This window comes from Saccopteryx leptura, chromosome 9 (assembly GCF_036850995.1).
Source record: "Saccopteryx leptura isolate mSacLep1 chromosome 9, mSacLep1_pri_phased_curated, whole genome shotgun sequence".
NCBI lineage: Eukaryota > Metazoa > Chordata > Mammalia > Chiroptera > Emballonuridae > Saccopteryx > Saccopteryx leptura.
The window spans coordinates 36,521,846-36,538,359 of record NC_089511.1 but is presented as its reverse complement, the minus strand read 5'-3'; the positions used below and the strand labels follow the sequence as shown (position 1 = coordinate 36,538,359).

At 39.0% G+C, this 16,514-nt stretch overlaps 1 protein-coding gene across 1 annotated transcript in view; it reads left to right on the top strand.

Moving 5' to 3' along the window:
* UBA2 (ubiquitin like modifier activating enzyme 2) overlaps nt 1-16,514 on the top strand; it is a 42,208-nt gene that overhangs the window by 6,562 nt on the left and 19,132 nt on the right. The window contains exons 4-10 of the mRNA XM_066348581.1: nt 775-839; nt 2,445-2,545; nt 4,145-4,266; nt 11,107-11,174; nt 11,960-12,081; nt 13,903-14,002; nt 16,191-16,357. Of these exons, the coding sequence (XP_066204678.1) occupies nt 775-839; nt 2,445-2,545; nt 4,145-4,266; nt 11,107-11,174; nt 11,960-12,081; nt 13,903-14,002; nt 16,191-16,357 (745 nt within the window). The remainder of the gene's footprint in view (nt 1-774; nt 840-2,444; nt 2,546-4,144; nt 4,267-11,106; nt 11,175-11,959; nt 12,082-13,902; nt 14,003-16,190; nt 16,358-16,514) is intronic.

Below are 16,514 nucleotides of genomic sequence, written 5' to 3'. Positions count from 1 at the left end.
TCATGTTTTTAGGACTTTGACTTATGTAATATAACCTGGGGAGTTGTGATAGAGCACTAGTTTTGACAGAATGTAAATATGCTCTGATCTCAGTAAGATAAAGAGTAAATACCATTTTGGAGATGTTGGGCCCAGCACTTCAATTATCTTTTACCTATTGTTATATAGCTCACAAGTAATGGTATTAAAAATAATGAGTTCTTATTTGAGATCTGGAATTAGAGGAAGTCTTATACTTTCTCAGGGTATTTGTGTCTCCAGCTTTTTTATTCTCTGGATGTTTGCTCTACAAGCCTGCCTATAGCTCTATAACCACTTTACCCTGTGTTGCATTCTCAGTGTTGCTAAAAGCAGGGACTCTAGGGGCCTGAACCCTGCCTGATCCTAACCATGTGAGGTGAAGCCAGTGGCCAGGCAGATCCTGGGAATGTGTTCTTTGTATGTTCTCAGGCACTTGCTGCCCAGAGAAGGCCTGGAGGGACTAGTGAAGTCATGCCATCTTTCTGCTAGTTGGAGATCCTGCTCTTGTGCCCTAGGTAGTTGGCCAAAAGGGATGTGTAGCCACTCATAGGGATTAGGGGAAGTAATTTCTTTAAAATTCACTTATGGTATGTAGAAAAAGTTAAAGCTATGTAATGATAGAGATCCTTAATTATGTTATTTTTGCATTATTATTACTTGAATGTGCTTTTTAGGATCCTGTATTAATACTGTGAAGATCATGTGTAAGGTCAGTTGTTTCATTGACCTTTTTCTTTTTGTTTTGCTTTGTAGCCCCGACTATAATGTGGAATTTTTTCGACAGTTTATATTGGTTATGAATGCTTTAGATAACAGAGGTGAGATTATTTTCTATTCTTTTTTTAAGAAATTGAAACATATCTTGGTGATAGTGGCTTGCAAAACCATATAAATTTCAAGTGTACAACTCAATAAAACATCATCTACACAGTGCATTGTGTGCCCATCGCCCCAAGCCAAGTCTCTTTCCATCCCCAAACCCCTGTCCAAGCCAAGTCTCTTTCCATCCCCAAACCCCTGTCCTCTGAGCCATGTTCACCTACCTGCGACGCCCTTTTCCCTCTGTCACACTGTTGTCTGTGTCTCTGTGTTATATATGTGTTTTTTCGTTAATCCCTTCACCTTCTTTCATCCAGTCCGCTAATCCTCCTGCTCTCTCTCAGCTGTTAGTCTGTTCCATCCATCCATGTACAGATGAGATTATTCTAATACTTTTAATTTCTAAGTATTTTCCTTTCCCCAATACAAGGCTGTTTACATATTTAGGGTTAATTAAAGTATTTCCTTATGAAATACTTACTTAGGAAATAATTTCATTTATTCCTTATGAAATATTTTTAGTTAGAACTAAAAGGGATGTGTGATCAGGTTTAAATCATGGCAAACGACTAATTTTAACTAAAACTGATTACAGGTAGGATAGCTGTCATATATGTTCTGCTGTTTTACTAAAAGGTGTGACTATAGGGAACTTAAAATACTAAAGAGGGTGACTACATATGCATAGGTGTTTCAGGTTATTCCAGTGCTTAAATGCTATTACTCACTGCATTTATGTGAAAATCTAAGAAATACCAATGTGGGGCCATATTTTTTCAGTTTCCCAGATGATTGTAAAGTGTAGTCAGGGCTGAAAACCACTGTTTTGAGAATGAGACAGGAGGGTGCCAAAGTTAATATAGAAGCTCAGGCTCTTGAATTCTTTTAAGTCTGTCTGGCGCCATAAGATGTCAGACTGAATTCTATTAGATGTGTACATTATAGACCATTTAAACTTTTCACAGTAAGCAGTGATGTTTCATATAATCTAATATTATATAGCCAGCTATTGTTAACAAATCTGTGTCTGGAATGTGAGATGAAAATACTTAATATTCCTTGCCTGTAAATTACTTCCACATGTAGAAGTACATCTGTCAAATGAATTTGTAACAATTTTGGGCCAGAAATACCAGAATAAAAACATACAAAGTACCATGAGAAAGGGCCAGAATGACTCTTTTTAACTGGATTCATCTTTCCCCTGGCTTTAAACTGCCTTAATAGTTGAAAATTGATGGTCCACATTCTCCTAAACTTCCATGTATTGCCTGATATAATTGTAGTAGAATAATAGCAAGTTGAGATCTCAGAACACATTGCAACTGTTTTAGTGGAGCTTAAAGAAGATGGCATTTTGGAATTTAAAAAATAACATACAGGGATGCTTTTCTTGGGGTAAATTTTTTATGTAAATTCCTTATGTTAAAATTTTGCTAGTGAATATTTCTTAATTGTCTGTAAGTTGTATTACTCCGGTAATAACTGTAAGAAGATTGCATGTAAAATAGAAATGGTAAGAAATAGATTGGATAAATGCCATCTTAATTAAAGGTAATTAATTTTTGCCCATAAAGTACCGCTAAGTAGTATTTTTCTTTCAGCTGCTCGCAACCATGTTAATAGGATGTGTCTGGCAGCTGACGTCCCTCTTATTGAAAGTGGAACTGCTGGTTATCTTGGGCAAGTAACTACTATAAAAAAGGTAAAGAACTTTTTAAAAAATATACTTCAGAATACTTATTTGGGACCTCAAGGAGGAGGAGAAAAGATAAACACATCCAAGACATAAGGAATTTTGTGCCTCTCTAAAACTTAAGGTACCATAAAGGTACCCAAAAAGAGGACAGGCACAGATCTTTTATCTGTGTGCTTCTTTGAGTCATTTAGCTTGTTTGTACATTAAAATTTGTAGACAGGTAAGCATAATTAACTTGCCTTTTAAAATTCTTTGTACACACGAGACATGTCATTCTATAGTTGATATATATGACCAGGTTTCTGAAAAGTTACTTTTTATATAAAGATTCTGGGTATATAGATCTGAAGAATATGTTGAAACATATTTTTGGTATATTTGTAAAATTTTTCAAATGTTGAGGTAAAATTAGAGAATAATAGAACAAATATTTCTGTGCTCATAACCCAATTTTATAAAATCTCAGCATTGTGATTCATTTGCTGTTCACATCTTTTCTTTTTTAATATTTTCAAGACCCTAAACATAAATACATTTGAATGATGGTTTTTCAAATTTAGAAACTAAAAGGAATTATATTCTACTTGATATTTGCTGGTTTTATTCGTTTGGCAGTTTACCCATCTTGAAAATTCTGGTTCTTTGTTGTAACTATTAAACTTACTCTTGGGAGCTGATTTATATTATTCTACAAACACTTGTAAATATCAAAGTGTATGACGGCTCATTAAATCGGTGAAGGCCTCCCAGGATCTGTTGATAGATCAAGGCAGTCGTTTTCTTTTCCCCACTGTGATAGGAGAAATAACTGTGTGCCGTATTACTGCCCTGAGAAAGTATTGGAAGGCCTTTAGAAATGGTATCATGGTGAAACCCTGGATCTACTGTAATTTATATTAAAACAGTATTTGCAGATTTTGGTTCTTTAGCTATTATTAGAAAGATAATTCTCATTGCCATGATCCTGAGATATTAGTAAGTAGTAAGACTGAGATTGAGAATATCTGAGAGGAAAAATACTCATCTGATAGTTTTGAAAAATTGTGTCCAGTGCTGTAGACTTTGAAGGGTTTCTTACACTGTAACTTAAAAGGTAACCCTGTCAGCAAAATGAAGAATATTTACTTTGATAATACCTAGTTATTTTTTCATGTATCTAGATAACTCTTGAAGTTAATAATTACTTTTAATTCACTTAATTTTCTGGAGAGTATTAGGTAAGGCTATGGTAACTGAGTTTCACAACTTTGAGAGAGAAGTTGTTTGGAAAGCTATTTGTCTAATAGTTTTTCTTTCTGTTTGGTATGATCAAGATAAATTTGTATTTGATATTAAAGTTCGGTGATTTTTACTTGGCTTATTGTAAGTGGAGTTCACTGGACTCCACTATAAGTGGAGTCACTTAGCCATTACTATGGTTGCTTCAGTTAGTTTTTATATTATAGTTCCTTCTCTGTAAAGTAAAGATTTTTGAGTCACCAATGTTTTAAAATTTTGACAACCCAGTTGGAATGGAGATGAATGAATGAAATGCTTATGATAATATTTTCTTATTGAGAAACACTCTCATGGGATAAATGTTTTTCTCATATTCTGACTTTGTAGGGTGTGACTGAGTGTTATGAATGCCATCCCAAACCAACTCAGAGAACCTTTCCGGGCTGTACAATTCGTAACACACCTTCAGAGCCTATTCATTGCATCGTTTGGGCAAAGTATTTATTCAAGTAAGAGTACATCTATTTCTGGGAATATTTTTAGTACTGATGGTAGAAAATGGTCGTTTTTTATTTGAAGTGTTGGAGAGATTGCACTTACAGTGAATGTTATTTTAAATATGGTGAAATAACATTTTAATAGCTTTCTTGTGATGGTTCTTAGATTAAATTAAATTCAGCCAATATTAAGTGCATGCCTGTTGTATGTAGTGAACTATGTAGGAAGCTTATTGTGATATTGGAGACAAACATGTATTTTGAAGATATAAAAACATACTTATAAATAACTCTCAGTCCTGGCCAAGTGGCTCATTTCGTTGAAGTGTTATCCTGATAGGCCAGGGTTGCAGGTTCCGTCTGCGGTTGGGGCACATACAGGAGTCAGCCAATGAATGCATGGATGAGTGGCACAACAAATCGATGTTTCTCTCTCTCTCTCTCTCTCTCTCTCTCTCCCTCCCTCCCTCCCTCCCTCCCTCCCTCCCCCTCCTCCCTTCCTCCCCCCCCTTTCTAAAATCAATACGTTAAAAAATTTAAAAAAAACCTCATTAACAAAGACATGTAAGTTAAAAATTTGTTGTAATAGTAAAAATACTATATACTACATGAGAATCTTGTAGGGTACATTGAATGTGGTAGTTGGGAAAAGTTAATAGGCTTACCTACATGGAGAAAGGTAAACATTAATGGGCTAAGGATCCAACTTGTGTTAGAAAAGAACCTCAGAATAAACTCAGTAAAATTAGAAGAAAGGATATAATTGAGATAAGAACAAAAATAATAAATTGGCAAGTTCTATGATAAAAAGGAGAGGAGAAATAAATAACTAAATGGGGAATGTAATCTCAGCACAGAATAGAAATAATAAGAGAAGACCATGTCAGTACACTTAAAATTTTAATGATCTGGCCTGACCTGTGGTGGCGCAGTGGATAAAGCGTCAACCTGGAAATGCTGAGGTCGCTGGTTCGAAACTCTGGGCTTGCCTGGTCAAGGCACATATGGGAGTTGATGCTTCCTGCTCCTACCCCCCTTCTCTCTCTGTCTCTCTTCTCTCTCTCTCTCTCTCTCCCTCTCTCTCTTTTTTTTCTAAAATGAATAAAAATTTTTTTTAATGATCTGGATAAATTTATTTAAAAAACTTAAAAAACTGACTCAAAAAATAGAAAGCCCAGCCTGACCTTTGGTGGCACAGTGGATAAAGTGTCAACCTAGAATGCCGAGGTCACTGGTTCGAAACCCTGGGCTTGCCTGGTCAGTGCACATATGGGAGTTGATGCTTCCTGCTCCTTCCCCCATCTCTGCCTCTCTCTCTCTTCTCACTAAAAAAAATAATTAAAAAACAAAACAAAGCCTGACCAGATGGTGGCGCAATGAATAGAGTGTTGGACTGGGACTCGGAGGACCCAGGCTCAAAACCCCGAGGTTGCCATCTTGAGTGCAAGCTCATCTGGTTTGAGTAAGGCTCACCAGCTTGAGCCCAAGGTTACTGGCTTGAGTAAGGGGTCACTGTGTCTGCTGTTGTCCCCCAGTCAAGGCCCATATGAGAAAGCAATCAGTGAACAACTGAGGTGTCGCAACAAAGAATTGATGCTTCTTATCTCTCTCCGTTTCTGTCTGTCTGTCCCTATCTCTGTCTCTCTCTCTCTCTGTCACAGCAAAACAAAACCAGAAAGCCCAAATAGTATGTATGCCTTAGGGAAATTTAATCGTTTAAATTCTTCTGAAAATGACCTAATCTCTCTGAATTTATAGGTGATTTCCACTAAATTTGTAAGGAATGTATCTTTCTAATCTTAGATAAACACTACCAGAGAAATTCTTTTTTAATTGAATACTTAGTTCATGTTATAGGGCTGTCACATTTTTTTTTTTTTTTTTTTTTTTTTCCCTGAAGCTGGAAACGGGGAGAGACAGTCAGACAGACTCCTGCATGCGCCCGACCGGGATCCACCCGGCACGCCCACCAGAGGCGAAGCTCTGCCCACCAGGGGGCGATGCTCTGCCCCTCCGGGGCGTCGCTCCGCCGTGACCAGAGCCACTCTAGCGCCTGGGGCAGCGGCCAAGGAGCCATCCCCAGCACCCGGGCCATCTTTGCTCCAGTGGAGCCTTGGCTGCGGGAGGGGAAGAGAGAGACAGAGAGGAAGGAGGGGGGGTGGTGGAGAAGCAAATGGGCACTTCTCCTATGTGCCCTGGCCGGGAATCGAACCCAGGTCCCCCGCATGCCAGGCCGACGCTCTACCGCTGAGCCAACCTACCGCTGAGCCAACCGGCCAGGGCCTTTTGTATTTTTCTGAAGTTGGAAAGGGGGAGGCAGTCAGACAGACTCCCCACATGCGCCTGACTGGGATCCACCCGGCACGCCCACCAGGGGGCGATGCTCTGCCCATCTGGGGCATTGCTCTGTTGCAACCAGAGCCATTCTAGCGCCTGAGGCAGAGGCCACAGAGCCATCCTCAGCACGCCTGGGCCAACTCTGCTCCAGTGGAGCCCTGGCTGCGGGAGGGGAAGAGACAGAGAGGAAGGAGAGGGGGAGGGGTGGAGAAGCTGATGGGCGCTTCTCCTGTGTGCCCTGGCCGGGAATCGAACCCGGGACTCCTGCATGCCAGGCTGATGCTCTACCACTGAGCCAGCCGGCCAGGGCCCGTCACGTCTTTGGTAGCAAAGCTAGTTAAGGTCATTATGGGATAAAAAGAAAATTACAAGACATTCTCATATATATAGATGCAAGAACCCTATACAGAATATTAGCATATAAATCTATACTTCCAAATTCTATTTATTCCAGTAATGTAAGCATGGTTCAACACTAGAGACATCTTGTGTTATTCACTTCATTAAAAAATTAAAGAGGCCCTGGCTGGTGATACAGTGGATAGATCGAGTATAGGCCCCGTGGTGGACGTCCTGGGTTTGATTCCCAGTCAGGGCACACAAGAGAAGCCACCATCTGCTTCTGCCCTCCTCCCTCTCCCTCTTCTCTTCTTCTTCCCCTTCCTCAGCCAGTGACTCGATTGGTTCGAGCATGGCCCCAGGCACTGAGGATAGCTCCTTTGGAGGGCATCAACCTAATGTGCTAAAAATAGCTCGGTACTCCAGCATCAGCCCCAGATGGGGTTGCTGGGTGGATGTGGGAGTCTGCCTCATTTCCCCTCCTCTTACCTAAAAAAACAAAAAAATAGAAACTATATAATCTTCCTAGATGTAGAAAAGGCATCTGGGCCTGACCTGTGGTGGTGCAGTGGATAAAGCATCAACCTGGAACACTGAGGCCAATTTAAAACCCCCGGCTTGCCTAGTAAAGGCACATACAGGAAGCAACTACTATGAGCTAGCTAATGCTTCCTGCTTCTCCCACCACTTTCTTTCTTTCCCTTCCCTCCCTCTCTCTCTAAAAGAGAAAAGACATCTGTTAAAATTTAGCATATACATTTTTATGACAAAAATTTTTTTTTTTTTTTTTTTTTTTTGCATTTTTCTGAAGCTGGAAACAGGGAGAGACAGTCAGACAGACTCCCGCATGCGCCTGACTGGGATCCACCCGGCACGCCCACCAGGGGGCGGTGCTCTGCCCATCCTGGGCGTCGCCATGTTGCGACCAGAGCCACTCTAGCGCCTGAGGCAGAGGCCACAGAGCCATCCCCAGCACCCAGGCCATCTTTGCTCCAATGGAGCTTTGGCTGCGGGAGGGGAAGAGAGAGACAGAGAGGAAGGCGCAGCGGAGGGGTGGAGAAGCAAATGGGCGCTTCTCCTGTGTGCCCTGGCCGGGAATCGAACCCGGGTCCTCCGCACGCTAGGCCGACGCTCTACCACTGAGCCAACCGTCCAGGGCTATTTTTTTAAATTAAGTGTTAGGTGGGAGGCAAAGAAACAGACTCCTTCATGCGCCCCTGACTGGGATCCACCCAACAAGCTCCCAACTGGATGATGCTTTGCCCTTAGGGGCCGCTGCTCCATTGGTTGGCAACCGAGCTGTTTTAGTGCCTGAGGTGAGACCATGGTGCCATCCTGCTGGAGCAGAAGAGAGAGATAGAAGGGGAAGGGGTGGAGAAGCAGATGCTGCTCCTATGTGCCCTGACCAGGAATTGAAACAAGGACTTGCACACGCTGGACTGTCTACTGCTGAGCCCACAGGCCAGGGCCAAAAATTCTTAGTAAAATAAGAGACCCTTGGTTGGTTCGAGCATCAGCTTGAGGTACAGAGGTTGCAGTTTCGATCCCTGGTAGGGTACATACAGGAACAGATCAGTGTTTCTGTCTCTCTCTCACTCTGTCCTTTCCTCTCTTTAAAAATCAATAAAATAAACATTAAAAAAATCAATTGCATTTCTAATCACATCATTAGGCATTAGGTATTAAGCAGGTAGAAATATAATGAAACAATAGATAACTCACTATAAAAACACATAACTATAAAAGATAACTAAATGTGAAACATTGAGAAGTAGAAGTACCTGAAAATCTTAAGATCGGATAAGCCTCAATATAGAAAGTGACTGTTAGAACATAAAAAGAAGCACTAGGGGAGAGAATGTGTTAGTTATTGAATTGGCAGTTTCAATGTTTTCAATATGTCTTTAAATTGATCAATGGAATTTCGATTGAAATCTCATCAGAGCCCTGGCTGGATGGTTTGGTTGGTTGGAGCATCGTCCCGAAGTGCAGAGGTTGCCAGTTTGATCCCCAGTCAGGGCACATGTGGGAACAGATCGATGTTCCTGTCTCTCTCTCTCTCCACTCCCTCTTCCTCTCCCTCCCTCTCTTGCTAAAAGAAACCCCAATTCATAAAAAACTTTAAGGTAAAAATCTCATCAGAGATTTTTTGGATCTTGTTCAGCTGATTCTAAAATGTATATGGAAGAATAAGGCCTAAGAGGAACCAAAATCTTCATGGAGAAGAAAACTTGAGGTGACTTGCTCTAGTAACTGTTAAGATTTAAGATGAAGTAAAAATAGTTTAGGGTGTTGCTGGTGCAGGGGTAGAAAAACAGACTGTTGGAACAATTCAGAGCTCATATCTCATAATAGATCCCAGATGAAAGAAGGGATTAAATAAAAGGTAGGGAAATTCTCTATCAATCTGGGAAATCTTATATTCTCTACTTCAAACAATATATAGAAATTAAGTACAGATTAAGTATTTAGTTGTGAAAGGCAAAACCTAAAATCTTTCTAATATAGGAAGGAATTTTTTTTAGCAAGAGAGAGCTGGAGACAGACAGGGACAGACCAGACGCGAAGGGAGGGAGATGAGAAGCATCAGTTCTTCATTGGGGCATCTTAGTTGTTCATTGATTGCTTTTTCGTATGTGCCTTGACTGGGCGGCTGCAGCCGAGCCAGTGACCCTCTGCTCAAGCCAGCAACCATGGGGTCATGTCTATCAGCCCTCATTCAAGCTGACCACCTCAGGGTGTCGAACCTGGGTCCTCAGCATCCCAGGCCGATGATCTATCCACTGCACCACCACCTAGTCAGGCTCCAAGGAAATTTTTTTCCTTGGGGTTAGGAAATGATTTCTCAAGACACAGAAGGTGCTAATCATAAAAGAAAAGATCAGTACCTTCAAATCTATCAAATATCTAATCAACAAAATACATTAAATGAAGTACAAATGAGAAGTCTATGTATGAAAATATTTGTAACATATAAGCAACTAAAAATTGATCTGGATTATATTCCTGTAATCAATAAGAAAAAGACAATCTGACAAAAGTATATGAACAGGCATGATTTTTCACTTAAAGGGGAATCCAAATAGGCAATAAACAAAGGATATGTTTAACTTTATGACTAACTTGCAAACTTAAGAATAAAATCACAGTAGGATGCTTATTTTACACTACTAGTTTGGCAAAACATTAAGTCTGGAGAGATAGTGACTCAATAGAATTTTTTTCTTTTTAAAAATTTTTATTTATTGACTTGAGCAAGAGAGTAGGAAAGAAAGAGACAGAAACATTGATCTGTTCCTGTATGTGCCCTGACCAGGAATTGAACCAGCAACCTCTGTACCTCAGGACGATGCTCTAACCAACCTAGCTATTTAGAGAGGGTTTGATAGTAATTCTTACATACCATTATGCAGTGCAAATTGGTACAACGACTTTAGAAAACAAATGGGCATATTCTTGTGGAATGTATTAGGAGCTTTGAAATAATAAATAGCTTTTAGGGTTCTGTTTTTCTCTTTAAACTACAAAGGATTCCTTTAAGATAACTTTCTCATGCCGTGTACTTGAGGAAAGGTTGGAAAGCTGTATTCCCATAAGTGTTATTAATTAAGCAGGCTTTAGGATAACTTGATTTAACAAAAGAGAATTTCAGCTTTCAATTTTTTATTGTTCCTTAAGACTCTTCAGTAGTAACGATACATACTACCATGAAAAGAATGTCCTATTCCCTGCTGAGTTTTCTACACCTAGAGTAGCACCTGGCACATAGCAGGTGGATGATAAAGTTGGTTGAACGCTAGCTGCAGGTATACTTCACAACCACTAGTCTGGCGTTAGAATGTTGTCCAAGTTGGAATGTAAAAGGTGCTCACCTGTCTGTTGGTCAGAGATCTTTAACAAATGGATTGCAGAGCCTAGTTGATAGGAATGAATATAGGTCGACTAAAATTTAGCTTTAGCTTTGCTTGTGTTGCAATTGAAATTAGGATACAAGGTATCAGCAGATTATTTTAATATTTTTAAGTTTATGGAGTGTTACTTATCAATTGTTTGTTCTTCATCCTAACCAAAGATTTGGGTTATTCTAAATTAGCTGTTTGTGAGGAAAGTTGGAAAAGTAAACATTTGTTCAGAATATTTTGTTGTACATAAATATTTACTACTTTTAAATCATAGCCAGTTGTTTGGGGAAGAAGATGCTGATCAGGAAGTCTCTCCTGATAGAGCTGACCCTGAAGCTTCCTGTGAGTAAACTATTTGGGATATGTTTTCTTTCTTTTTCTTTTTTTTAACAGAGAGAGAGAGAGAGAGAGACAGGGACAGAGAGATGAGAAGCATCAATCATTAGTTTTTCCTTGTGCATTGCAACACCTTAGTTGTTCATTGATTGCTTTCTCATATGTGCCTTGACCACGGGCCTTCAGCAGACCAAGTAACCCCTTGCTCGAACCAGTGACCTTGGGTCCAAGCTGGTGAGCTTTTTGCTCAAACCAGATGAGCCAGCGCTCAAGCTGGCGACCTCAGGGTCTCGAACCTGGGTCCTTTAGCATCCCAGTCAGACACTATCCACTGCGCCACCGCCTGGTCAGGCATGGGATATGTTTTCTTATTAATGAGCATTACCCTTATTTTGCTAATGTAATGTTGATAGCTTAAGGGGGAAAATGCTGTTATGTGCTAGATACTATGCTATATGCTTAAGATATATTATTTCATCTTTAAAACAATGTTCTAAGAAATAGGTAGTGTCAATATATTGGTGAGAAAATTAAAGTGCAAGAAATTTCACAAATCTAGTAAATAGAGCTGGGAGTTGTTCCTAGATCTGATTACAGATTTATACTTTGAACGCTCTACATGTGGCCTTCAGAAACTGAGGTACGATAAGCAGGTTATCTTTCTTTGTCTTTGAACTCAGATTGTATTGTGTGCAGGTGACTTCCCTGAGTGACATTTTTGCCCTAAGATGAGTGAGAACTTGGATCTGTATTTATTACGGTTGAAAATAAAAGTGGTGTTTGTTTTGTAGGGGAACCAATGGAAGCTGAAGCCAGAGCCAGAGCATCGAATGAAGATGGTGACATTAAACGTATTTCCACAAAGGAATGGGCTAAATCAACTGGATATGATCCAGTTAAACTTTTTACCAAGGTTAGGTTTACTTTATAATGTGTGTTTGATTTGTTTTAAAATAGTATATAAAATAGAATTATACTTCTCTTTATGCCTAATACTGTTTTAATAAATTGATTGATATAGTCAAGATAAGCAAGTTTTGAAATTTTGGCATCCGTATTAAGTCAGTATAGCATCACATCTTTATAAAAGGTAAAGTACAGAGTCTTATACACTCTTGGATGTCTTCCCTTCCATCACTTTCACTGAAATTTGGTTTTCCTTATAAGTGGCCTTTGGTTCCTGTTGTTTCTCATCTTATATCCCTTTCCTGCTTAAGTTTCCTGTTGGCTGTTTGTAGTGCTCTGAATTGTGTTTGTATTAAAATCCTCTTGTTCTTTGCTGAGCCCTTTTCATTATTTTATATATATATATACATTTTTTTTCATCACTGATTTCCTTATTGGGTTAAGACATACATGTTTTCACTGAGGACTATTCTTTTGAAGAAAAAGAACTTTGAGTTTAAATGCATTATTCTCCTTTGATCTCTGTAATTAAGAGATTTGGCCCAATATTCATTGGCCCTTAATGGAAATCAGTGACGATCCTGTTACTTTCCATAGTTTGTTTTCTCATAATTCGAGGAACAAAAGACTATCTTCATAAGAACATCAGGGTGACAGGATTTCACAAGGCGAGAGAACTCTTTCTTGTGAAATTTGTATTCTTTGCATTCCAAATGCAAACTGTTTTATCAGTTGTCAAACAAGGCAGACAGGCCACCTTCAGGTATCCTTCAAAATTGATTCTCAAGACTCTGCAATCATAAGGAAGGCGGAGATTGTTGCTGTACTGATATGAAGTGATCCCTTATTGAATAGCACAGATATAGATAATTTCAGCCAAATGTTTCCAGGCACATTTGTGACCCATATCGTACTGGACTTCTCATTCTTTGCTTGTGTACCTATTTCAGATGTTACCTTCACTTGAACTCTTTAGGTAGATACAAAACTCCTGATAGTTCTCAAAAGTGATTTTCACAATGAATTATATTCCAATAATTTGTGTATTTGGCTGGTTTTACTAGATTAAGGATGCTTAATTAATATTGATAGAATTGAATACGTATTGATAGAAATAATTATAACTTTTTCTCTTAAGCCACATTTAAATTTATAGCAGATAAAGAGAATAAATATGTTGAGTAGGTCAATTAGCAATAGCGAAATGCAACCAATGATCTTAGAGTCATTTGAAATTCTACCACATGGGATGGTGTGATTCACGTGAGAGTCTTTTGGTCCACATGTAGTAATATTTATATTTTTGAAATAGTAATTTTTTGTGGGTTTTTTGAAGGGCACATTTCAAAGATGTTAAAGATGATTAAGAAACTTTTTAATAACTTCTAAAATATATATGCTTTGTCAATATGTGCCCATAGATTGAGAGATACTACAAACTGGTATGGCTAGGCTCAGTGACTGTGTTCAGTTCTTTCAGAGCTGGTGTGTTTGTTTAGCTCCTTGATCGGTATGATTGTGCTTTAGATGGTTTTTGGAGCCTTAGGGGAGCGTTTAGGGTCAGTCAGAACAGTTCAGAGTTCCCTTACTTGACTTTCCTCAGAGCACCTCTGCTTTTAACTGTTTCAAGTGTAGGAGTTCTGTGTCAAATTTCCTTTTCCAAAAGGCTTAAGCTTCTTTTAAAAATAGTTAATCTACTGGAATAGGGCATGTCTTTAAATTATAAGGTTTTATAATATAATACTGGAAATCAGCAAAGAAATTTTATTATATTGTACCAATATAGAGACTGTAGGGTTCATGGAATTTATTTATTTATTTTTTAAAGCTTTTTAAAGATGATATCAGGTATCTCTTGACAATGGACAAACTATGGCGGAAAAGGAAACCTCCGGTTCCATTGGACTGGGCTGAAGTACAGAGTCAAGGTAAAGGATACATTTTAGTCTTTGGGAAACCTAAATTGGAAATTCACTCAGTCTTCAAATAGCCTATTTTTGTTGTTGTTGTTTTTTTGTTTGTTTTTTTAAAGATTTTATTTATCCATTTTTATTGGAGAGAGAGAGGGGGGGGGGGGAGAGAGAGAGAGAACAGGGGGAGGAGCAGGAAGCATCAACTCCCATATGTGCCTTGACCAGGCAAGCCCAGGGTTTTGAACCGGCAACCTCAGCATTCCAGGTCGATGCTTTATCCACTGCGCCATGACAGGTCAGGCCGTTGTTGTTGTTTTGACAGTGGTATTCGATCATGGTAAGTTCAAATAGTTTAGAAGAGTATGAATAAAGGGAAAATTGCTGGAAATGTTATCATGTAGAAAAATATCCACTAATTAGTGGTCTAGGGAATGTCTGGTAGTCAAATCTATGCCCTTAGACACAAGCAGTTGTGTATGCACTTTACAAAATGAAATCATGTAAATTCATATGCTCTAACTTGCTCTTTTTAGGAAATAATACTTAACCTAGTCTAGTCCCTTATCAGTTAACATTTAATTATTTCATATTTTCCCTGAAGCACAGTGATGTAGATATGTGCATACATTTTTGTACCTTTGTGTGATTACCTCTTTAAGGTTTAAATTAGGAACATAGTTACAATGATATTTTATTGCTTTTAGAGAGAAAAACATTTTTTTGTTGTTTGTTTCACTTGCTTATGTACTCATTGGTTGCCTCTTGCATGTGCCCTGATGGGGATGGAACCAGCACTTGGCGTAGCCTGGTGATGCTCTAGCTCAGTGGTTTTAATTGCCAGTCTGCCAGAAATTTTGTGCCAGTCTGTGAAAGAGTTAACCACCTTGGTGTATGAAGAACATAGACCCAATGAGTATAGACTCTGTAATCTTCATACATGAGGATGGTTAACTTTTTTGCAGACTGTGTCTATAGTCTTCATACATCTGGGTGGTTAACTTTTTTTTTTTTTTAAATGAGAGATGGTGAGCTAGTGGATAGACTCCTGCATGTACCCTGACCAGGATTCACCTAGCAACCCTGTCTGGGGCCATGCTTGTGTTCCCAGCTATTTTTAGTACCTGGGGCTGACACTTAAACCAACCGAGCTATTCTCAGCTCCCAGAGCCGTGCTTGAACCAGTTGAGCTGCTGGCTGTGGGAGAGAAAGAGGGAGAGAATGGAGACAAGGGTAAGCAGATGGTTGCTTCTCCTGTGTGCCCTGACTGGGAATTGAACCCGGGATATCCATACTCCAGGCCAGTGTTCTATCCACTGAGCCACCAGCCAGGGCCAATTATATATATATATTATATTTATATTTATATTTATATATTTATTTATTTAAAAATATATATATTTTAAAGATACTTTTCTATATTAGAGAGGGAGTAGGGAGGAGAGAAATAGAAAGGGGGGGGGAGTTGGGGAGAGGAGTGGGAAGCATTAACTCTGCTTCTCTGCATGTGCCTTGACCAGGCAAGCCCAGGGCTTTGAACTGGCTACCTCAGCATTCCAGGTTGACACCTTATCCACTGTGCCACCACAGGGCAGGCAGAGTGATTAACTCTTTAGCGGACTGGCACCATCTGTGACCAGCAGTTGAAAATCACTGCTCTAACCAACTGAGCTACCCAGCTGGGGCACAGATTTATAATTTTAAATGCGAGTAAAACTATTGTAGTAGTGACCTTCCTTATCTCACTCCCTTCAACACATTGTTCCTCTGCTTTATCTGAATTGAACTGCAATTGATATATGCATAGCAATAGTCCGCACATTGGAATTTAAAGGGTCCCAGGAGATTAGGGATGTCAGGTTGGAGTAGTTTTCTACAGTAATGGATACTTGAATTAATGGACCAATTTAAGTATGGCTCTAATAGTTTCTACTTAATTGAGTGCTCACTATATGATGGGCATGTTGCTTGTCATTTTATCTATATCACAATATATCCTTAAATCCCCCAATAATCCTATTAGGTTCTGAAAGTCTTGCACCGTTTCCATCTCAGTATTAGCAATTTCCTGTACAGATATATGCATTATAGTGATAATTACTTTAATATAATTTATTTTATATCATTTTACTATTGGTCAGGCATTGAGTTGTTAAAAGAGTAATAATGTTTAATAGTGAAATATCTAATATTTTTTTTATTTTAGGAGAAGATACTCATGCAGCAGATCAACAGAACGAACCTCAGTTAGGTCTGAAAGATCAACAAGTTCTAGATGTAAAGAGCTATGCACATCTTTTTTCAAAGAGCATTGAGACTTTGAGAGTTCATTTAGCAGAAAAAGGGGATGGAGCTGAGCTCATATGGGACAAGGTACGTTTTGAAGTAGTGTGGCAATTACTTATGTCAGGTGTATATTTTAGTGCTTGAACTAGAATCAGAAGCTAGCAAATTTTGGAATATCATTTATCCTGCCAGATTTTTTGGTTTGGTTGTTATGTTGGTATCGTCATTAATTTTTTTTAATTGA